At 33.9% G+C, this 22,114-nt stretch overlaps 5 protein-coding genes across 13 annotated transcripts; 2 read left to right on the top strand and 3 right to left on the bottom strand.

Moving 5' to 3' along the window:
• Positions 1 to 80: 80 nt before the first annotated feature.
• Positions 81 to 7,164, bottom strand: LOC139989938 (uncharacterized). Its single transcript, XM_072008664.1, has 6 exons — positions 5,816 to 7,164; positions 4,394 to 5,007; positions 4,105 to 4,278; positions 3,870 to 3,988; positions 3,638 to 3,784; positions 81 to 3,515 (listed from the first exon to the last, which is right to left on the bottom strand). The coding sequence occupies exons 1-6, from the start codon at positions 5,845 to 5,847 to the stop codon at positions 399 to 401; spliced, it is 4,203 nt and encodes a 1,400-aa protein (XP_071864765.1). The 5' UTR covers positions 5,848 to 7,164; the 3' UTR covers positions 81 to 398.
• An 863-nt stretch (positions 7,165 to 8,027) lies between these two features.
• Vps16a (vacuolar protein sorting 16) lies at positions 8,028 to 12,431 on the top strand. Of its 3 annotated transcripts, XM_072008028.1 has the most exons (17): positions 8,028 to 8,322; positions 8,430 to 8,616; positions 8,696 to 8,824; positions 8,932 to 9,076; positions 9,160 to 9,287; positions 9,366 to 9,547; positions 9,623 to 9,995; positions 10,119 to 10,246; positions 10,322 to 10,466; positions 10,539 to 10,673; positions 10,767 to 10,928; positions 11,010 to 11,159; positions 11,243 to 11,490; positions 11,574 to 11,670; positions 11,779 to 11,882; positions 11,953 to 12,127; positions 12,207 to 12,431. In XM_072008028.1, the coding sequence occupies exons 1-16, from the start codon at positions 8,267 to 8,269 to the stop codon at positions 12,089 to 12,091; spliced, it is 2,508 nt and encodes an 835-aa protein (XP_071864129.1). In that variant the 5' UTR covers positions 8,028 to 8,266; the 3' UTR covers positions 12,092 to 12,127; positions 12,207 to 12,431. The 3 variants fall into 3 exon arrangements, with proteins under 3 accessions (XP_071864129.1, XP_071864128.1, XP_071864130.1); XM_072008027.1 differs by having other exon boundaries at positions 11,953 to 12,431; XM_072008029.1 differs by lacking the exon at positions 8,028 to 8,322 and having other exon boundaries at positions 8,474 to 8,616; positions 8,696 to 8,792; positions 11,953 to 12,431.
• An 85-nt stretch (positions 12,432 to 12,516) lies between these two features.
• On the bottom strand, positions 12,517 to 14,320 carry Ppcs (phosphopantothenoylcysteine synthetase). Its single transcript, XM_072008030.1, has 7 exons — positions 14,184 to 14,320; positions 13,813 to 13,989; positions 13,607 to 13,737; positions 13,425 to 13,522; positions 13,132 to 13,346; positions 12,867 to 13,049; positions 12,517 to 12,782 (listed from the first exon to the last, which is right to left on the bottom strand). Exons 2-7 carry the CDS (start codon positions 13,939 to 13,941, stop codon positions 12,597 to 12,599), a joined length of 942 nt encoding a protein of 313 aa, XP_071864131.1. The 5' UTR covers positions 13,942 to 13,989; positions 14,184 to 14,320; the 3' UTR covers positions 12,517 to 12,596.
• A 478-nt stretch (positions 14,321 to 14,798) lies between these two features.
• On the bottom strand, positions 14,799 to 15,726 carry Nd-mlrq (NADH dehydrogenase (ubiquinone) MLRQ subunit). Of its 2 annotated transcripts, XM_072008032.1 has the most exons (4): positions 15,603 to 15,726; positions 15,451 to 15,537; positions 15,239 to 15,385; positions 14,799 to 15,059 (listed from the first exon to the last, which is right to left on the bottom strand). In XM_072008032.1, exons 2-4 carry the CDS (start codon positions 15,499 to 15,501, stop codon positions 15,006 to 15,008), a joined length of 252 nt encoding a protein of 83 aa, XP_071864133.1. In that variant the 5' UTR covers positions 15,502 to 15,537; positions 15,603 to 15,726; the 3' UTR covers positions 14,799 to 15,005. The 2 variants fall into 2 exon arrangements, with proteins under 2 accessions (XP_071864133.1, XP_071864132.1); XM_072008031.1 differs by lacking the exon at positions 15,603 to 15,726 and having other exon boundaries at positions 15,451 to 15,596.
• Positions 15,727 to 15,989: 263 nt separating this feature from the next.
• Fer (tyrosine-protein kinase Fer) lies at positions 15,990 to 22,088 on the top strand. 6 transcript variants are annotated; one of them, XM_072009627.1, is made up of 15 exons: positions 15,991 to 16,555; positions 16,665 to 16,838; positions 16,922 to 17,018; positions 17,081 to 17,276; positions 17,475 to 17,612; positions 17,689 to 17,898; positions 18,001 to 18,184; positions 18,345 to 18,515; positions 18,859 to 19,086; positions 19,184 to 19,333; positions 19,557 to 19,770; positions 19,878 to 20,030; positions 20,134 to 20,256; positions 20,333 to 20,455; positions 20,580 to 22,088. In XM_072009627.1, the coding sequence occupies exons 1-15, from the start codon at positions 16,343 to 16,345 to the stop codon at positions 20,720 to 20,722; spliced, it is 2,517 nt and encodes an 838-aa protein (XP_071865728.1). In that variant the 5' UTR covers positions 15,991 to 16,342; the 3' UTR covers positions 20,723 to 22,088. The 6 variants fall into 6 exon arrangements, with proteins under 6 accessions (XP_071865731.1, XP_071865728.1, XP_071865729.1 ...); XM_072009628.1 differs by having other exon boundaries at positions 15,992 to 16,555; positions 19,184 to 19,360; positions 19,878 to 19,964; XM_072009626.1 differs by having other exon boundaries at positions 15,993 to 16,555; positions 19,184 to 19,360.
• The last annotated feature ends 26 nt before the right edge of the window (positions 22,089 to 22,114 follow it).

Genomic DNA, 22,114 nt, shown 5'->3' with positions numbered 1-22,114 from the left:
TTTCAAAAAAATTGAATCATGGTAAATACAGAAGCATTTACATACTATGTATGAAGCAGTAAATAGTGAAAAACAATGTATTAAAATATATAACTTGTATAATTCATATAAAATATATAAATTCGTTGCTAAAAGAAAGAGAGGGAGAGAATATCAACGTAGGTATACGTTGATTTATATAATATATAAATTGTATGTAAGGTGGTGTTATTTATGAGGTTGCACACATGTACGGAGCGTATGTATACGTACATACACTTACTTGCGAGCGTGAGTTTATACGAGTTAAGTTAAATGGACATAAACACGACGACACGCTGACTGACAATGAGTGGAACATGAGCGAGTAAACTATGAGGTATACGTGTGTATGCAATGGAATGATGTGAATTATTTCGTTATCTGTCACACTTGGTATCAGTGGAGCAAGCAATGTAAACAGGTAAAGAGCCGTCGCAATATCCGTAAAATTGTTGCGGTTGTAGTTGGGACTGTGATTGCGATTGAGTTTGAGTAGGAGTTAAAAGGGTATGCATGAGATGCATCGGTGGTTGAACCAAAGGCATTATTTGGTGAGGTATAGTTGGAATGGAAGAAGCCATCGTGGTATTCCCACGATCTAACGTGGATTCGTTGTAAGAGCCGAGATAAAGTTCATGATTGATCTTGCCGGAGTAAGCGCTGGCAGGCCTGACCATCGAGGCGTCAGGAATACTGCTGGTCGCGGCCGCTACGGCTAAACGCGTTTGATCGATTCGGTCAGAAGACCACCTAAATCGGCACACACAGATCACGACTACGATCAGAGCTATGAACGCTACGACGCCACCAACGATACCAATGATAAGTGTATCGTCCGTACCGGCGGAAGAACCGGCTGACGAAGAAGTTGCATGATCGCCATTGTAATGCTTATTTCGATCAGTGTTTTGAACCGGTGGTGCTACAGTCCAAATAATCTCGGGTTCCGAAAACGTGGATCTGACGGTAGGGTTGGAATAGGAAGAGGAGGAGGAAGAGGAAAAAGAATCAGAGGAGGATGAAGAAGCGAGAACGTGGATGGTAGCGGTGGTATCGTTGATGAACTCGTCGACAGAGGCGCCGGAGGTCAAGTCACAAGACAATCGATGTTCCGCGAGATTGATCAAAATCGATCCAGCTAAGTTGATCGGAGTGGAACAGAGAACGAGATTTGAAGGATCATCATCGCCGATCGCTTTAAGCCATTTCCAAAGTTGTCTCGCGTCGCAATTGCAATCGATCGGATTATAGCGAAGTCCCTTAATCTTGACGGAACCGATTCGTTCATCAAGCGCCGAAAGGAATTGGCTGGATAGAGTGGTGAATTTGCTGCCGGAGATGTCCAATTCCAATTCGGTGGAGCGGGGTACCGGAAAGAAGAGAGCCGCCGGTATTGAGTCGACGGAAGTATTTTTCAGGCCGAATATCAGCTTGGGTCCTCGAACGCCAACTAACGAGCTAGATAGAATGCTTCTGAGCCTGACTCCTCGTAAGATCACCTCCTTAAGTCGAGGGTGCGAACGTATCGATAATTGTTCGTTGCTTACCGAGGAATCCTTGATCTCAATATCGAGCGTTTCCAAATTATTCATTCGTTTAAGTACTCCCTGGACGTCGAAATAGCCCAACTTAGGGTAATCGTAGGCGGCCAAAGAGCGAAGCTTTCCAAGCGATTTGAAAGCGGTTCGCTCGATTCTCGTACAATTCGGCAGATTGGTCATCGTCAGGAAACGCAAGCCGGCCAATCCATCGAAATCAGTCTCATTGATCGTTTTCACATGATTGTCGGATATATCTAATCTCCGGAGTGCAGGCAAGGTTTGGAATGCTTTGTTCAAACTAGATAAATCGGAGAATTTATTCCCCGAAAGGTCTAACGTTTCGAGCATGGTAGCGCGTTCGAGAGTCGTTGCCCGGAGGTCGGACAGCCCGTTCCTAGAAAGATCAAGCCGCTTAAGGAACGGTGTCTCGAGCCTGACCATCAGACGTTCGATCCCGGTATTCGCCAGGTTCAGGAATCGGAGAATCTTGGCCTCTCCCAATATTCCTTTGACGGCGTTCTCGCTCAACGGATTATCCGATAAATCGAGTTCCTTCACGTTGCTGGCGACCTCTTGACTAAACAGTTCAACCATTCTGTTTCGAGCTAGGTTTAATCTAAAAAGGAACCCAATTTGTCGCTGTAGCGATCTAATCGGGATCTCGGTTAGCCGATTTCCGGACAAATCGATACTTTCGACGGAACGGACTCTGCTTGGATCAAATATTGTTTCCGGAAGAGAAGTTAAACGATTGTCCCGAAGATTCAAATGCTCCAAACGAAGAAGACCCTCCATCGTCCTCTCGCTTAACGTCTCGATATTGTTGCCCGAAAGATCGATTAGCTGCAACTGCGTAGAATTATGAAAAGCTAGTTCGTTGACGGACTCGATCCGATTCGCGGCAAGATTTAGCGACCGAAGACGAACAAGCTGAGAAAAGGCGAACTCGTCGACGGACTTCAATTCATTTCCCGACAAATTCAACCATTCGAGAAATTGCAGAGGTTTCAGGTAGTCCGTGGGAAAGTAGAGAAATCGATTATCTGAGAGACGAAGCTCTCGTAATCTTGGGTGGATCGCGAAGGCGGTCGGTGATAATTGATCTATTTGATTCGAAGACAAATCGAGGCTCTCCAAACCTGTTCCGGTGTCAAAGTGTTCTCCGGTAAACGAACTCAATCTGTTACCTCGTAAATTCAGTTCGTATAGATTGGTCAATCCCACGAAAGCCTCGTTCTCGATATGCTCGATGCGATTTTCAGACAAGTCGATCCTCGAAAGATTAACCAATCGGTTGAACGTACCTGACTCGATTCTTTCCAATCGATTGCCGGCGATCGATAGCCTCTCGAGTGATTCGAGGTTGCGAAACAGAACCGACGGCAGGATGCTTAGATCGGTACGCGAAACGTCGAGATCGAGCACGGAGAAGGGAAACACCGGAGGGAAGCCACCGTAAAGCGGATTCGAGCTCAGATTTAAATATCGAATTCTTTTCAAATGATCGAACGTTTCCGGAGAAATTCGCGTTAGCCGATTCCCCGACAGATTAAGAGAGATCAACCGTCTTAGAGGAAGCTCGCCGATCGAGGTCAACCTATTGGAGGATACATCCAACTCGAGCAGCGTTTCTTCCAATCCAACGAACGTATCGCGTGTGATCCTTGACAGCATATTGCCGGATAATTCAATACTGATCAACCTTTCAAAGTCCTGGAACAGACCAGCGGGTATCTCTCGAACCAAATTTCGAGTGAGCGCCAGTGTTACGAGATTCGAAGCTGTTGCTTGGATCAACTCGGTCGGCAGAGCGGCGACTCGATTGAATTCCATATGAAGATGAGCTAAAGATGGTAATCTAGTCAGAGCCAGGGCTGGTACTAGTAAGATGTTGTTGTCTTGCAACGAGAGCCATTTTAATTTGGTTAAACCATTGAACGATGATTCGTCAATCTGTAACAGATTCGATTTTATTTCAATTTAGATAAGAACGCGTTCAACTTTTTCTCCCTATCTACCTCAACACCTCGTCTCTTTCTGTCTCTTTCTCTCTATCTTTTACTCTTGATACGTACCGTGCGTAATGCGTTCAGGCTTAAGTCGAGCCTAGTTAATTCGGACAACTTGGAAAACGTACCGAAATCTAGCCGACCGATGTTATTTCGGCTAAGATCCAATACTTGCAGCTCTCCCAAAGATGATAAATGTCGATGATCAATCTCCTAAAAATAAAAACCGTTCTCTTTCTTCTTTTCTCCTTCGAAAGAAAAGAACAAAAAAAGCGTGGTGCGGATCGTAGTTACTTACATCGATTAAATTGTTCGACATATTGAGAAACTTCAAGTCCGTTAAATGTCTCAGTGCATCGCTTGGAAATTCTCGCAGAAAATTTGTTGACAAATCCAACTGCAATAAATTGTAAGCCCCTAAAAACAGTCATGATTCTATAGTTTTATTCGTTCATTCGATCGTTCTCATGAATGAATTATGAACTTATAGTCCTTCATTAGAACACCGTATAACGAAACAAATATCCAAGTACCTTTGAAAACATCGCTGTTAAAACGATTAAGATCGTTGCGAGATAGGTTTAGTAAAAGTAATCGTTCGAGTCCTGACAGTGCATCGTCTTCCATATGGGACAATTCGTTTTCACTGAGATCTAATCGCAATAGCGAGTCACCTAATATCGAGAAAGCGGCTCGTGGAAGGGATTCTGAAAAGAAAAACCAAAGAAAGAGGAATCATTGTCGTTATCGGTATTATTCGTCGAATAAGCAAATAGACGAGTTACTCTACTTTCGTTCTTTTTCTCGTCCTTCTTTGCGTACCGATATTATTGTCGGATAGCGAAAGCACTCTGATCGATTCAAGCCCCTTCAAAGACATCGTTGGTACCGTTGTCAAATTGTTACCGTCCAAGTAAAGCTGTTCGAGGCTTTCGCATCCTTTAAAGATGCCTTCTTCTAAACTTCGAAGTCCGTTTCTGCTCAGATCGAGTAGTTTCAGTTGTTTCATACCGTGAAACTCATTACTCGAGAATATCGGATTTAGGTTATCGCCCAATAGATTATCGGCAAGCTTTAGTTCCTCCAATCGAGTTTGTACACGGAGCAAGCGATCCATCAATCTGTGAATCGAATTGCCCGACAGATCTAATTTTTTCAGGTTCAAGTCAGAATTGAGCAAGTCCTCCGGTAGAGCATTATATCCGCTATTTCTCTGACTAATGGAAACAATCGGTTCCCCTTTTAGACTATCCATCGTGTTTCGCGTAAACACCACTCGATCGCAGTTCATCTCGATCGACCGGCTGTATTCCGTCGAGATGGTACATTTGCACGGGACATGTAATTCCCGTTTTAACTCCACGCACGGTATCCATTCCGCTTCTCTAGTCGGAACAACGTTCCAAAGTGAACAAATAAGTATCGGTAAATACCACCTAAAAACGATCGGTCACATTATTTACTTAATCTTATTCTTGTCTTTCTATTCTGTTAGCATTCCTAGTTTCTTTAATTCACTGACAGGAAAAAAGAAGAAGAAAAACGAATGTAACGAAATACGAGGACAGGAGAGAGAGAATGTAAAAGACGAGACAGTAGCAGAGGCAACAGCGGCTTCGCTCGAACACGGTATGCCTATGTATAACGGTGATTTTATTCTCCGCTCTCGGCCAAACTTGAATTGTTCATTCACATTGCTACTTTGCTAGAAATACGTAAAGTTCGATATGAAACTCGCATGAAAAGCTATGAAAACCAATCTCCACTTTTATATATTTCATCTTCGACTTGGGTTCGGCTTCGGTTTCGAATTCAGATTTAGATCAACAAAATAGCAACACGCGTAGTATAAATCAAAGTTACCACGTCGACCGCATCGCGCGCGATTACGCGCAGAGAAGAACAGGTTTAAAGATGAAACGAATGGAGAAGGCGCGCGCGACCTCGAAGGAATTTTATGCGTCAGATTCTCTGTTGTAACTATGTGATCTGACTAGATTGGTACGCGACATAGTTCTTTGTGCTGACTAGATTAATATGTTCGTTTCCACTTGAAAAACCACTTGATTTTCTTTCTCGAATACATCATTTTCCGTATCGTGAGACAATATACACCGCTCTACCGATCTCGTCTCTGTAGATTTATCGCAAATCTTTAATATATCGGTTACCGTATCGCGATAAAATTATAAAATCGTTGAAAAGAGAATAGCGCGTGGAAAAGTGAAAAAGGCAACAACTTACGTTCTTCTCATATTCGCTGTTTCACACCACATCTACTGTAGCTTATTCCAATGGGACATCACCAGTCGATCAAACTGAATGTCGATCGGTGTAATCGAAACACTCGATCCAATCACTAAAAATCTCGCTTCATCGCTTAACCATTTAACCACGGCCGCCTAATTGGCCGGGTTTCTTCTAGACACTTTCAACTCAGTTTGTTAAGTTAACTCTTGTTTGTTTGTCCGAAACACAAGAATCCTTCGTCTGTTCTGGCAACAAGTTTCTCGTGATTCGAGCTTTCTCGATCGGACGATCCGATCCGATGTGATCCGATCTGACCCGACTCGACTTGTCTTGACTTTACTTGCCTCGAATTTTCTTGGTCCTAATGAAGAGGCGAATAAAAGAAGCGGTAGGTTCGACCGCTTCGAACCCTGATTTGAAAACCGAACTTTCAAAAGAAATTATCAGAAGACTAGAATTGTACGATACGTTAACTGTAATGATGAAAAATTGCGATCGAGGCAAAAGAAGAAGGGGAAGACGGGAGAGTAACACGCGCCTTTTGCTGTCCTTCTCGACGGTAAATTCGCAGACAGGAACGTAACGGGGTTACCTACGCTCGAGATACCAGCTCAACGTACGACGCGACCGATTCTCCCAGGTAGGGGAAACGGTAAAGAGTCGAATGAACGGTATACGACATACGAAACACGCCTCTGTACATACATGTATATACATATATATACATATACAGCACGGACAGTTTGGGAAAAGAACATGAGATGTAATCGAATGGATATAGGAATGTTTTATCGGACAACCTTTCACTGCCACTACATTCGTTCGGTATTTCCGATTTTGCCACCTAAATTGTTTCGATACATAAGTACTTACATGCTTTTCTCTACCTCATTTTCTTTTTTTCAGTATAGCACTTACATGCCTTTCATTATTTCATTTTTTTTTTTTTCAACCCAACAATTAGTACATTTCTCAAATAGAATTACGAGTTTACTGTTATTATCTCGACCATTATTGACCCTTATCACTGCTCTTCGAATAACTTCGATTTTATTTTCCCAAATAATCGCTGGATCTATGTGCTTCTATTGCCAAATATAATAAGTATTTCTAAAATTTGTATGAAAAATTCATTGATAAAAAGATGATATTTTTTACATAAGAAACAATGATCACTAAGTCTTCAAGAAATTTTTCGAAAAATTCAATGATTCAGAAATATTCATTTTTAAGTGGTCAACTCACAAATAACCATTATAAGGAATCAACATTTTTTTCATTATCAATAATCATGATCGATGACAGAATTTTGTTTTGTTGCCGATAACCATTATTAATGAGAGAATTTTTTCGATTACTTTCGACCGTCGTCCATGTCTATCGACATTACTGATAATCAGTTCCTAGAGAGAAGAATAACTTTTAATTAATAAGAAATAGCTTTCTTAATAATAAAAATAAGGTTAATATCTTAGTGTCAAACCATTCCTTAATTATTTATCTGAACATAACAATTACAGGCATTTTGAAGGAAAATTACATAGGAAAAAGTACACAAAACGATGGTCTTGAAAAAAATGTTTCATATTTAGAATCTTCTTTTTTATTACAAATTCAGACCACTCAGTACAGGAAAAATATTAAAATAAAATATACATATCTATATAAGGTGTGACAAAATAGTTTTTCCTATATAGATGTATCTCTTGCGCATAGCGCATCACTTTATGTGAATCTACGTTCAATCTAGTCTATTAAAAACTTATAATTATGTTAGTTACAGTTGATTTTATCTAAATATTTCTTTTAATTATTATGCTATAAAAAATATTTTGCACGCAATATGAAAATAGCTAACATGGTATAAATAATATTTTTCACTCAATTATTTTTTTCATAATTTTTTCTCTTATAGATATTATACATATTTTCACTTGTACATATTATAGTTATCATATAAAATTATGAAATTTAATAATATGTACATAAAAATGAAAACTATAAGCACCTCTAATTGCATTTAATACAAGGCACCTTCATTATAAATTTTTCTCGAAATCACAATCATTATCGTATACCTAAGCGGTTTTGTTTACTCTCTACCTATCTTTTTTCAAATGTGTAGCTGCCTAGTGATAGCTTCTGTTGTTCATCACGGAACAGCGTATTGGGCGCCAGACGCACATGTGCGTTAGGAATTTTGTGGTAGCGCCATGCGGCTAATAAGAGAACTAATATACATCAAAATGATGACATATTCCACAACTCCCACCAAAAATTGAACAAGTGTTATTGTCAGACCTGTGTATTATTATATATTATGTATATGACCGTGGACGCGGTTATAATTTTACGTATTTGTACCTATGTTATTCTTTACTATTAGAATAAAATCCACGAATTAAAGCGATTAGAATAAGGATTGAGTTTTGGTTGTTTATAAAAATGTTAGCAATGTTAACCGCCGATTGGTTTCCTTTGGGTCGAGACATCTATTTTAGGTAATATAACAGTTTAAGGTTATGGTACCGAAATGGTACTGTTTAGACAAGAAACAGAGGAAGAAAGAAAACAACTCCATTATTCACGAAAAATAATTATTTTTTAGAAAATTTGAATTGTATCCATTATCTTTCCAAGACGAAGTATCAAGTAATAACGTATTAGTGGCAGCTCCTTATGGAGGTTCTATCGCAGTCACCAGAAATTCTAAGAAATTGGTGAAAGTTCAAGGAGCAAATAAGCCTACGATATATTTATACACATCTTCAGGAAAACTAACAGCCAAGTTGCAAGTAAAAGTTTCAAAAGCTATTTTCTATTATAAATTTAACTTTTTTACCATATCATGATTATGATTGTTATTTCTTTTAGTGGAGTGGAGGGCAACTAATTCTTTTGGGCTGGTCTCAACAAGAAGAATTACTATGTGTAGAAGATGATGGCATGGTTCATATATATGATATGTTTGGTACATATCAACATGCTTTTAGTATGGGAAACGTATGATATTTATATCTAGATTTATACCTATAATTTGTAGCTAATTAAAATATGTAGAGATTATTTCTCTAAAATATTCTGATTGTGTTGATATTTCTTTGTACCAGGAAGTGAAAGATACTAAGGTTGTAGAAGCAAAATTTTTTGTCAGTTACAGTGGAACTGGTATTGCAGTTCTAACATCTACTAATCGTATATTTCTGGTGAATAATATAGTTGAACCAAAAGTTAGGCAAATATCTGAAATTCCTAGTAAGTAGATAAAATATATTTTCTTACATTACTGATTAATCTAATAAACTGGTCTGTAATATTAATGTTTCTTTACCCTTCAGGATATGGTGGGCAAATTGAATGCTGGTGTTTAGTTCATTGCGATAGAGAAACGCGTGTGATATTATCGAACAGAGATGGAATATTTGTAATACATCAGTCTCATCAAACTGCAACTCATATACCATTTGTATAATATAAAAACTTTGAATGTTGAGAGACAAAGAGAAATACGTTTTTAATATTTCAAACAATTTTATATTTTTAGGACAACCTTTTTACCAGACACAATAAAGTGTTCACTATAGTCGCTATGGCAGTGTCTGGAAACAATCGTCATATCGCTCTTTATACGGATACTGGGCATTTGTATATGGGTACTATAGATTTCAATGAAAAATATTGTGAACATTATACAAATATGAAAGAGCCCTTAGAAAACATAGCATGGTTAACATGTTTACATTATTTTTTATATAATATCATGATAAAACGACTCAATGATATTCATACAAGAATTTATAGGTGTGGAACAGAAGCTGTAATATGTAGTTGGAATAGTACTGTAATGGTAATCGGACGAACAGCCGAAACCATAATATACACGTACGATGGACCGGTACATCTTATTACAGAGATTGATGGTGTACGTGTATTATCTGGTTCTTCTCATGAAATGATACAAAAAGTACCGAATGTCGTTCAAAAAATATTTCGAATTAATTCAACCGATCCTGCGTCTTATTTATTGGAAGCTTCTAAACAGTTTCAAAAAAGGAGTCACAAAGCTGATAGTTACATGGATTTAGTCAAAGATAAATTAGATGCTGCAATAAAAGCTTGCATCGATGGAGCTGGCCATGAATTTGATTTTGAAACACAAAAGCTTTTAATGAGGGTAAAATCTTTAACTGTTATTTGTTATTGTTCTTCTTCTTGTTCTTCTTCTTTCTATTTTTACTTCTACAATATAAATATGTACGTATTTATGAATGTATATTCCTTGTATCAATACTTCTAGGCTGCTAAATTTGGGAAAGGATTTAGTAAAACAATTAATCCTGAGTATTACGTCAACATGTGTCGAACTTTAAGAGTTCTAAATGCAGTGAGGCACCCTGCAATTGGAATTCCACTAACATATACACAGTATCCTTTCATTTAATATCTTTCTTTTAATTTTATCGCCTTCAATAATGTAAGACAACGCCTTAATGATGACAGGTTCACTATTCTCACGAGTCAAGTGTTATTGGATAGACTCGTTGCAAGAAGACATTACTATTTAAGTATACAAATTGCACGGCATCTTCAGTTACCAGAGATCGATGGAGAAAGTCGAATATTAGCTCATTGGGCTTGCTATAAAGTAACATTTGTTGTCTAGTTTCACTTGCTCGATCGTCTACTATATCTATACGAATAAATTTTCTTGTAATAGGTAAAACAGACGCAATTAGATAAGGAACAAATAGCAGAAGAAATAGCTGATAAATTAGGCTACGCGCCTGGTGTTTCTTATAGCGAAATTGCAAGAAGAGCAGCCGACTGCGGCCGAAAACAGCTAGCAATTAAAGTAGATCGTTATTATTAAACAACTAACTGTTAAACAGTTCTCTGTTTCGTCTCATATATTATCATATGTTACACTCTTATATATTGTTTCTAGCTGATTGATTACGAACCACGTGCACATCAACAAGTGCCACTTTTATTAACGCTTGGTGAAGAAAGAGCCGCTTTACGTAAAGCCGTTGAAAGCGGAAATACCGATTTGGTTTATACCGTAATACTTCATCTCAGGGAGAACATGCCACTCGGTGATTTTCAGGTAACATTTTATTATCAATCGGTCCAATAGAGATAGAAATTCGATTCTTAATATATTTCTCATTGGGCTCATTCCCTATAGATGTCCATAATGCACTGTCCTTTAGCTATGGCTTTATACATCAAATACTGTCAAAATCATAATCGAGAAACACTTCGCGATATTTATAATCAATATGATGATTTTCATTCTCAAGCGATATGGTTCATTACCGAGAGTTATCAGCGAAAGGTTTGCAAAAATCAATATAATTATAATATTATATATATCTACATATTTCATTACTTCACATCAGAATTTATGATACATTTTAGAATACGATGTCAAGAGAAGCATTATTACAATCTGCACAGGAGAATTTCAAGTTAGCTCGTAACGATACTAATGCAGCTTTGACAGAAGAACAAATAAAATTATTACGCTATCAAAGATCTATGGAAGATGTATTAAAGAAACCGATTGTAGGGAAACCACTTCAAGATACTGTAAAAGTATTACTATTGCGCAATGAATACAAATTAGCTGATAAATTAAGATCAGAGTATAAAATATCGGATCGAAGGTACAATCTATATTTTTTAAAGATATTTTCTTTTATATTACTATCGATGTATGAAGAGTGAAAAATTTCTTTATCTTCTTTAGATATTGGTGGTTACGAATACAATGTTTGGCCGAGCAGGGCGTATGGAACGAATTGGAAAAATTCTCCAAAAGTAAAAAATCCCCTATTGGTTATGAGGTAACCAATATCTTAAAGTATTAAATAGAATTTACTTATTCATATCGATATACAATTTTTATTTAAAAATACTTTGTTACTAAATATATATTTTCCCATTTATTCTAGCCTTTTATAGACCAATGTTTAAAATATAATGAAGAAAGGGAAGCGAAAAAATATTTACCTAAAGTAAGGGACGAATTGAAAGTAAAATACTTGGTTAAATTAAAGTAGGTAAACTCACGTAAATTATTTATTATACGACCTCGAACAGTATAATGAAATAATATATTCTTATAGAATGATGAACGAGGCCGTTCAAACGGCGATAGAACAAAAAGATGTTAATGCGTTAACTTATTTACTAGGTCAGTGCGAAACTACAGACAGGCAATTAATTGATAAAATTAATATGTATATAACAAGTCTTAAAAATTGATATCCTATTACATTTAATTTAGTCCTGAATCGTACAGTAAGTACTGTTATTTATATTTTATAACAAAGTAACTATCCAAATAGATTTACGTCAATCCATAAATGTATGGTTTAAGACGATTCGAAATTAAGCCCTCTGTAAAACATGTTGTAACGATAGTCATTTGAAATTGTTTTCGTTCACATTAGTGATTTACGCTGAACGAATACATATGTACATTGTTCAGCCACAAAAAATTAAATAAGTGTGTGTATGGAAGAATGCATGCTTCACGTAAGACTATATTTATTTTAAGATGTAAATAATATTATACAAAAAATAAGAGTTAATACTTTTTATTCATCTTTTAAAATTTCACTAAAATAACAACACTTACCAATTTAATAATGAACTGTTAATCATTAGTTATCAATAATAAAAGAAAATAGAATTGAGTAATATTTATTCAGTATTGTTTACGTTAAAATGCGTTTTATTAATTGAATATATATAGACAAGGTACACATTAATTACTTTGTTTAGTAGATTGTATAAAAGTTCTGTGTTTATCAATGAGAATACTGACAATCGATTGTTCAATTTCTTCACCTTTATTTAATTGCTCGTTAGTAAGAGAAATAACATAATTATTCTCTTGACTGACAATCGTAACTTCTTGTTTTCGAGTATGCAACATGTTCCCTATAACTAACTAGAAAAAAAAAATTGCAATATGTACAAAAAGATCAATTTATTCGCTTTTTACTATACTACTTATTTCACTGTTATTACTTACATTGTGTTTGTACTTATTTAGTGCATTTCTCGCTTTTGAAATTAGAAGACTTTGATCAGTTTCTAATTTAAAAGATATTACAAAAGCCTCTGGAACCCACAAACTTACAAGAGGAGCTAATATTTTTGGCACTAACTGTAGAGATAGTGTTGGCGGTCCGCTAGAAGAAATTTTGTGAAGGGACTGGAAATTTAAAAATCATTTATGTGCATGTGTATGCGTGCATGAGTATAGAAAATTAATAGAAGATTTTAAACTTGTATACCATTTCATTGGATGGGATATAGAAATCTGAAACTGCAGCTGCAAGATACAAAATTGCTTTATTTTTAAGACAAGCTAATGCTTGACAGGCAGATCGAAGAAGCCAAAGATATTCAGAAAGCGTAGTGAAAGTGAGTTGCAATAATTTATCTTGATTCAAAGTTTCTTTGTACTTGTGTAATACTTTTATCACGTTTTCTCTATATTGTGGTAAGACTGAAAACAACCATATTATGAGCATTTATATGCATTGTTATACAATTTTTTTTGACAGTCTAGAAGAAATATATATACCTGTGATCGTGCTTTCTCCACTTTGTTCATTGATCTCTAACATATCCAAAAATTTCTGACTCTTTAAATGTCTTGAAAAAGGTTCCAGAGAATTAGCCCTACAAATAGGTAAATTACATATAAATAAGTAATAAAGTATATAAGTGTATAATATGTTTTTAAGTATGTATTGGTATAAGTACCTATGCATAAAAATTACAGCATATCCATTTTCTAGAAAATATTCCGTAGACGCAGATCCTCTTGTCCCTGCGCTAAAATTGTCAACGAATCTTACCGTATTGTGTTCTAAAGGTATTGTTGTACCCCCGCTCTATAAAATTGATGCGTACTAATTTCAAATAACAATACCTATACAATATATAATGATAGAAAAGCAAACACTCACTGTTACTAACACGACTTTATTATTTCTCTTCAATTGTCGTTCTACAAATGCTTTTAATAATATTTCGTTTTGATTAAAGTCTTGAGGTGGTGGGTGTTTAGCATAAAAATCCTCCCAAGTTGTATCCATATTTTCATGTATAAACTTTTTACACAACTGTTAAATATTTCCTATTATCTAAATCAAATGAATAAATTTCAATTTATATCTTTAAAAAATTTTACAATTTACACACTGAATTGCATGTATAAATCATAAAATAAACGATAAATGTAGAATATGTTAATAAAAGAAATATTTATTATTATTAGAAACAATTATATTTTAATTAAGTATTATGGAATGCATTTATGAAAAGTATTAAGCCTTACCTATACTAATTGGTACAAGCGTATTACGTTCTTCTTAGAATATAAGTAGTACTACGTGAATACGTTTTTTGCGCGCTCTTAAATAAGCCATGTCATTCTCACGTGAGACACATGTATTATCTCAGATACGAGGAATTTGTTCTCCAAATTCGGAAACCTTGCAGCTTAAATAATACTTTATGTATATATATATATATATACATATACATGTGTGTGTACATGTATACTTATATGCGAATTCAAGGCATATAATTATTCAAGCGGTTCGACGAATTTAATTATTATTAACGAAGAAAAGAATGATAGCTAGCTCGGTATCGACGTAGCGCTCTCTTGCGATACGTTCAGTAATTTAACACAAATATGTATATAATCGATAAAAATGTTCTGTTACATTATCACAAAATATTTCAAACATATCGATCATGACTATTTGCATGGCTGTACTATTCCTAACCATTGATTAAGTGCCATAACCTTATTCAGATCATTATTTGCATAATTTAATACATACTAAAAAACGTTATACTTTATAGTTATTTAAAATATATACTTCTTGACAAATCCAACGATTATTAAGATTGTCATAGGAAATAATATATGTATATATAAATGTTTATTTCATATTTAAATATTATTTATCATTTAAATTTTATGTATACAATGTATTTATAATTTGATAGTGTTGTTAATTATCACTTACAGTATAGTAATAATAACTATCATAATTGAGAATCGTCTACATACATATATATATTACAAATTAATTCAATTTCATTTAACTTTTTCTAATTAGCACTAATTTAGCAAAGAACATGCTTTTTAGTACTCTGGAGGTGAAGCATAGTACTTAGACCTATCTTGAATCGACATGAACTGAAAATAAAAATTAAGAAATTTAGTAATTACGCAAGTTTTAGATCGTAATTAATCGTTTAAAATAACTGTCAGCCAATATTATATATGGTTGACTTGACACAATGGGATTTAAATATCATTTATTTTATTAGTTACATATCATTTTTATTATTTTCATTATTATTAATATAACATACCTTATATTCTTTGTCTTTATATTCGTTCCATGGCTCAGGATTTCTTCTAGAATTCCAAGTAACATCAGGGCTCCGAAAAGCCAGACGTAATAAATAACCCGATGAGAACAATGCTCCGAATCCGATACAAAAAAACAGCGGAGCTAACTAAAGAGAAATAAATAATAATATTTCCTTGCCATATGATTCTTCGGCCATAATCTTTTACATACCATCGAATTCTTTTTAAAAGTTTGCCATGTAAGACCCTGCATTTTAGCCATCTTGCTAGAGTACTAAAATAGACGTCAGGCACCACGCTAAAATATACCGTTCATAGAAATCAAACTCTTGAATTTTACTTGTTAACATACTATATACTTACTACAGTATAGTACAGATCAGTATAGAGAGCGCAGTGTAATGTGTAGATTTCGAATTCTGAATGAAATTTTTATGAAAACGAACCTACAACATTTTAAGCATCGATAATAAAGTCAATATAGATTGACACTGCAATGCTTTTTAATGCATTACATATTACATTAATAATTTTCAAAGATTTGTCAAATTATTAATCACATTGTATACTATAGTAATACTATAGTTTATTTTGCATAGGATTTTAAATTTTTGTTGAATACACAAAAATTAAAATGAAATTCTCTTATGTTATTCACAGAGTTCATAGTATACATGTTGTATATATATGTGTAAAAAACATAAGCTATTGGTCGAAGCTTTAACGCATTGATGATATATTATACTACTGGTTCGTTTCATTTTCATCGAACTTGAATTGGTCGTCTATTTTATTTGTGGTTTCATGGCGGTATTTCAGAAATAAAAGTAAATTTTTGCAGTTTGAGGTCTGTGGTCTGTATAAATATAAGTGTTGATCTCAGCCAACTGAGCCGCAGAGATATATGGAACTTTAATTAAATAATGTGCATATGAACTTTTGTTTGCGATGTGGTATTTCGATAAATGATTCATTCAAGTTTATTAGATTGTCTGCTACCATTAATGTCATTGCATTCGTCTAGCGTAAGAATGAATTTTTGTTCGTGACACGTCTAAAGAAGTCGGTAAGACGGCGATTTTTAGTTGTACACGATAAGCGGGATGGGTTTCTCTACGAGTTTACAAGGACAGTCATCACACGAGGCATTACTTGCCCGTCAAGATGCTGAAATTAAGCTTCTGGAAACGATGAGACGGTGTTTAACGATTAAAGTTAAATCAGACCGTGAATATGCTTCAACAATCTCCTCCCTGACTATGCAAGGGAAGAAGATTGAACGTAACGAGGATCTTGTTGGTAGTCTAATAGCGCAGGTACATCTTCGAAATTCAAACTAAATTTAAAGTTGAAGTTCATGATTTTTTTTTCAAGAATTTACAGTGGCTTCTTAAAAACATTTGCTTATTTGGTAACGTATTGTAGAGCTGGAGAGATATTATGGACTCTATCGATCAGACTGCAAAATTAATCAAACAGCAGGCAGATTCAATTGAAGCTATAGTAGTTGAACACATTATGACATTATATTCTGAAAGAAGACGAGCTAGGAAAGTGTATCAGGAGGAGCAAACGTGGTTGAACAATCAATTTCAACAGGTAGAGAGCAAGCAACAAGGAAGTTCTATACTAAGAGCAAATACCTATCGTTTTATTTATTATATGTTTATTGCATAATCTAGTTGACTGAAGATGTTGCCAGGAAAAAGTTGGAATATCAGAAAAATCTAGAAATGTACAAATTGATGAGATCCCGTTTTGAAGAACATTACGTTAAGTGTAAGTATTTATATTGCTTATTAATCTACATTTGTTTATTGTCGCTCATGATATCTGTTCAGCCGGTAGAGTTGGCAGAAAATTGGATGAAGTAAGAGAAAAATATCAGAAAGCCTGTAGGAAACTTCACCTTACCCACAATGAATACGTATTGCTTTTGGGTGCTGTAACAGAGTGTGAACATGACCTAAGAACTTGTTACTTACCCAGTTTGCTTCACCGACAACAGGCGATTCATCAAGAATTTATAACATCATGGTAAGAGCATCTTCTTGATTCTAGATTCTAAAAGAATTTATTATGTATTTCTGTTTTATTCTATGAATTGTTAACACATTTTATGTGAAATTTTTATGCAAGCATATGCTGATAGAAAAGGTAAAGATTAATAATGATTATTCCATCAACGACATCCATTGTACAGCAAATATTAAAACCTTGTTTTTTGCATGATAGGAAAACCATACTTCAGGACATAGTGAAATATTCTGATTTTACGACAGATAAATTTCAAGAGATACATCGGCGAATGCAAAAGGCTGTTGATTCCGTAAAGCCTGTAGAAGAGTACAGGGATTTTATAGGGAAACACAGGTATTCATTTCAAACTTATATTTATCATTACAGTTTAATGTGAATAATATTAATAATTTGTTAATGTTCAATACAGAACACGACCAGCGTCACCGATAAGATTTATTTTCGATGAGAACCTTGTAGATGATACATCAGGAAAATTGTTGCCAAATAAATTAACAGTAGATAATTTGACTATAGATTGGTTAAGAAATAGGCTAACAGAATTGGAAACTTCTTTGAAAGCAACTCAACAGAGTCGACAAAACCCACCATATCCATCAGAGAACAATAGCGATTCTAAGTAAGAACATATTGTGTCAAAAATAATTTCTAAATGTTATTATATCACTAGTATTAAAATGGATTTATTTTACTCTTTTTCTATTTTTTTGTTGTACGTTAGAATATCAATTTTGGATTACTCCCGTGAAAGAGAAGAATTGCGATTACGTTGTCAAGAAAAGAGACTTCAGCGGCAAGTGGATGTTATTAGAGCTGCCTTAAATGAATTAGGTTGCGAAGAATTACCACTTGGATATGATCTTTCAATGGAAAGCTCTTTCGCTGATTCACCTTCTATTAGTAAGGTAATAAGAACTATATGTCAAGTAGTGGATATTTCTATAAATATTATGGGTATTTCTTCCAAGAACATTGCAAACTGTTTTACTACAAAATAGTTTTTCAATGCAAAACTATTTGTTTCTGGAGGATTAATAGATTTAGCTAGCATCACTGCCCTTGCAGAAAAATACAGTTGCAGATATTGGTCTGTTTACATTACGAAGAAATCAACGGTTCATGACAATATTTAGATCTCCCTTCAAATCCTTACCGATAATAAACGACACAAAAGATGGAACGATTAGATCGAGTAGCGAAGGTCCTACCTCAAAAGCAGATAATACTCTACCAGTTGTATGTTTTTTTCATATGTTATCCATTTGTTGTACGAATATAAACGTATTTCATGCGTAATCGCTTCTTTTTTATCTTTACAATGTTATACATATGTTTATAAAAGAATATACATGTGTTATAAAACGTTTATAACTAAATTAGTAATATTTTGTGTGTGACTTTTAATATTAAGCATGTTTATCTTATTATGCAAATAAATTGCATTCAATTGTGATCCTAAACTAACATTTGCGATGCGTTTTAATGATAATGATTAAAATAGACAAGAGGAAGAATATCTCATGTTCTAGATATGTCCCGTTTTACTTTTTAGATGAAATATGTTATGTGTATGTTATAGACATTCCGTGGGATATCGCATTTAACAAGTCAAAAGGGAAATGGAAGTGGTGATCTTATGGAGGAAGAGTGGTTTCATGGTGTGTTACCAAGAGAAGAAGTTGTGAGATTACTCGTAACTGAAGGAGATTTCTTAGTACGCGAAACAACACGAAATGATGAATGCCAAATAGTTTTATCTGTTTGCTGGGATGGACATAAACATTTCATTGTACAAACTACTCCTGAAGTAAGCAATTGGTTGCTTTTTTAATTATGTAATATAATTCACTTCATATAATTCAAAGGGCACAGAAACAAATTGTATGTGTTTTTATTAATTTTAGGGGCATTACAGATTCGAAGGTCCTACGTTTCCATCGATTCAAGAATTAATCAGGCATCAATGGTTATCCGGATTACCAGTGACTAGTCGATCTGGAGCTATTCTCAAAACACCAATTTTACGTGAACGTTGGGAACTCAATAACGACGATGTAATTCTCCTAGAAAAGATAGGACGGGTATATGATTGAAATTTAAAGAAAAAAGAAGTTACTTTAGTTTTTTAAACGACTCGAAATCTAATAAGTAATTGATAGCTAACTTTAAGTTGAATTAATATGAATTTTGCCTAATTTAGAAAACTTGTTATTTCAAAAAGTTTATGTACATAGAATAAAAATAGATGTTCAATTGTAAAATATTGTACAATTTTAGGGTAACTTTGGAGATGTATATAAAGCGCAGTTAAAAACTTGTAAGACTGAAGTGGCTGTAAAAACTTGCAAAGTAACGTTACCGGATGAACAAAAACGTAAATTCTTACAAGAAGGACGAATATTGAAGCAATACGATCATCCCAATATAGTAAAGCTTATAGGAATTTGTGTCCAAAAACAACCTATTATGATTGTTATGGAATTAGTACCTGGTATATTCAATAAATTAATCTGTTTTGGAATTAAATATTTAGAGTTAAATATTTTTCATATTGTGGAGTACAATTGTTTGTTGATATCAAATTAATATGTATGATAGGTGGTTCCCTGTTAACTTATTTAAGAAAAAATGCTAATACTATTACGCAACAAGAACAACTTCGAATGTGTAAAGATGCAGCTGCAGGTATGCGCTATTTGGAATCTAAATATTGTATTCATAGGGACTTGGCTGCTCGAAACTGTCTCGTAGGTAAATGTGTGTGTATGTGAACATATTTTTAATTATTATAAAAATCATTTGCACAAGACATATGAATTGTAAAAATACCAAATATAATATATTTTATCTTTAGGATATGAATCTATAGTAAAAATATCAGATTTCGGAATGTCACGAGAAGAAGAAGAGTATATAGTATCAGATGGTATGAAACAAATCCCAATTAAATGGACTGCGCCAGAGGCATTAAATTTTGGTAGTTTAAAAGATATTGTGTGTTAGATGTATATTTAAGATTCTAATACTATTTTTCACTGTAATATTTTCTATAGGTAAATATACGTCGCTTTGTGATGTGTGGAGTTATGGAATCTTAATGTGGGAGATATTTTCTAAAGGTGGAAATCCTTATAGTGGGATGTCTAATTCTCAAGCTCGCGAAAAAATAGATGCAGGTAATATTTGAGTCATAGCTCTCATTACACTTTCATTATTATGATTATTATTATTGGGTATTAACTATTACATAAAGTATTTTACGTGTAGAACTTAAATAAAAATTTCTCTTTCTGTTCTTAGGTTATCGAATGCCAGCACCAGAAAATACACCCGATGAAATATATCGTTTAATGTTACGATGTTGGGAATATGAACCGGAGAAGCGTCCTCATTTCGATCAAATATATACCGTTGTTGAGACGCTTTCTCAAGCGTATTTATAAATAATTTTATGTCGGTGCTAAGCTGTGTTACGAATAACATTTTTCTCATATTGTTTATTGTAGCTCTCGATTTTCTTATACAAGTCTTATATCTCCGATTATGAGCTTTAAAAAATGACGCTCATTAAGACGTATGTATATGATATATCTCTGATTTGCTATGAAAATCTCAAGCAACGCAATGATTTATGTTTTCAGAAAATTTAAAAGAAAAGGCCTTGAACTCAATTGAATGACAATAAATTTTACAGGTAATAATATTCTCTTTATTATAAATACTTCTAAAGTGCTGAATATCTAAATTCTACTAAGAAAAAAGGAACTGTATTTTAGTAATTACCAATTTGCTTTATTATGATATTCGTTTCTACATATCACTATTTCTCATTATTTGTCTTGAAGTACATCATTCTTTCCATGCGCTAGCATTCCAGAATAAATTGATTGTATTTGGATTTAAAACGTATTACGTTTCACCAAAATTCAATCAAACATTGAATCAAACGACATTTGACATTTTCATAGTGAACCATTGGTATTTTTACTTCTGCATTGTATTTATATGTATTGTGAATAGGAAGTGTGAATATGTATCGTACTCTGATATAATAGTATATAAAATTGTATTGGGTATTTCTGTCAAAGTGGAAGATTCAAAAACTCCAAGTATTTTCAGGATGACCCAGTACCGATACATTTTCTATTGTTTATGTTCTTGATTTTTTATATTAACAGTTCTGCCATAAAATTCCTTATATTATTTATCCGTCCAAATAATAATTCAATTTTAATAATCAGTATTGATCAGTGAAATAAAGAATGTTAGGTCTTGAATTCATTCAGAACAGATTTTCGCAATAAGCATACTAAATATATTTCATTAAATTGAAACTATAAATATAAAAGTTTTGTAACATTATTTATACATGTAATGAAGTTCCAAATTTTTAAAAAATTTGATTTTTATAATACATAACTTATTAATATATAAGGAACTTATAATTTTTTTATTTTTATCAAAAATCACAGAATTTATTAGTTATTGCTGTTTCAATACATGGTGTACGCTTAACTATTGAGATGTGTTAGACAATATCATGTTTAATATTAAAATTGTGCCTATAGATATCTTATACATGTATGTATTGTGCGAAATGCGTAAGTTATCCTCTGTAAAGTTATAACTAGTGGAGAATTTATAAATGTTCAAAACAGTTAAACTCTGTTGTATTATATCATTGTCTATATGCTTTATTATATGTTATTCCGAGTTGCGATTTAAAAAGGAAAACGAATGTGTTGTTATTCTACAATACTCAATATTACTTTAAAAATTAATAAAACTTGTATGGAAGCCTTTTATAAAGTTTGAATTTTTGTTGTTAAGGTGTT

The sequence above is a fragment of the Bombus fervidus genome, chromosome 8 (assembly GCF_041682495.2).
Source record: "Bombus fervidus isolate BK054 chromosome 8, iyBomFerv1, whole genome shotgun sequence".
NCBI lineage: Eukaryota > Metazoa > Arthropoda > Insecta > Hymenoptera > Apidae > Bombus > Bombus fervidus.
Note: the sequence above shows the minus strand (reverse complement) of the source record. Positions and strands in the feature narration are given on the sequence as shown.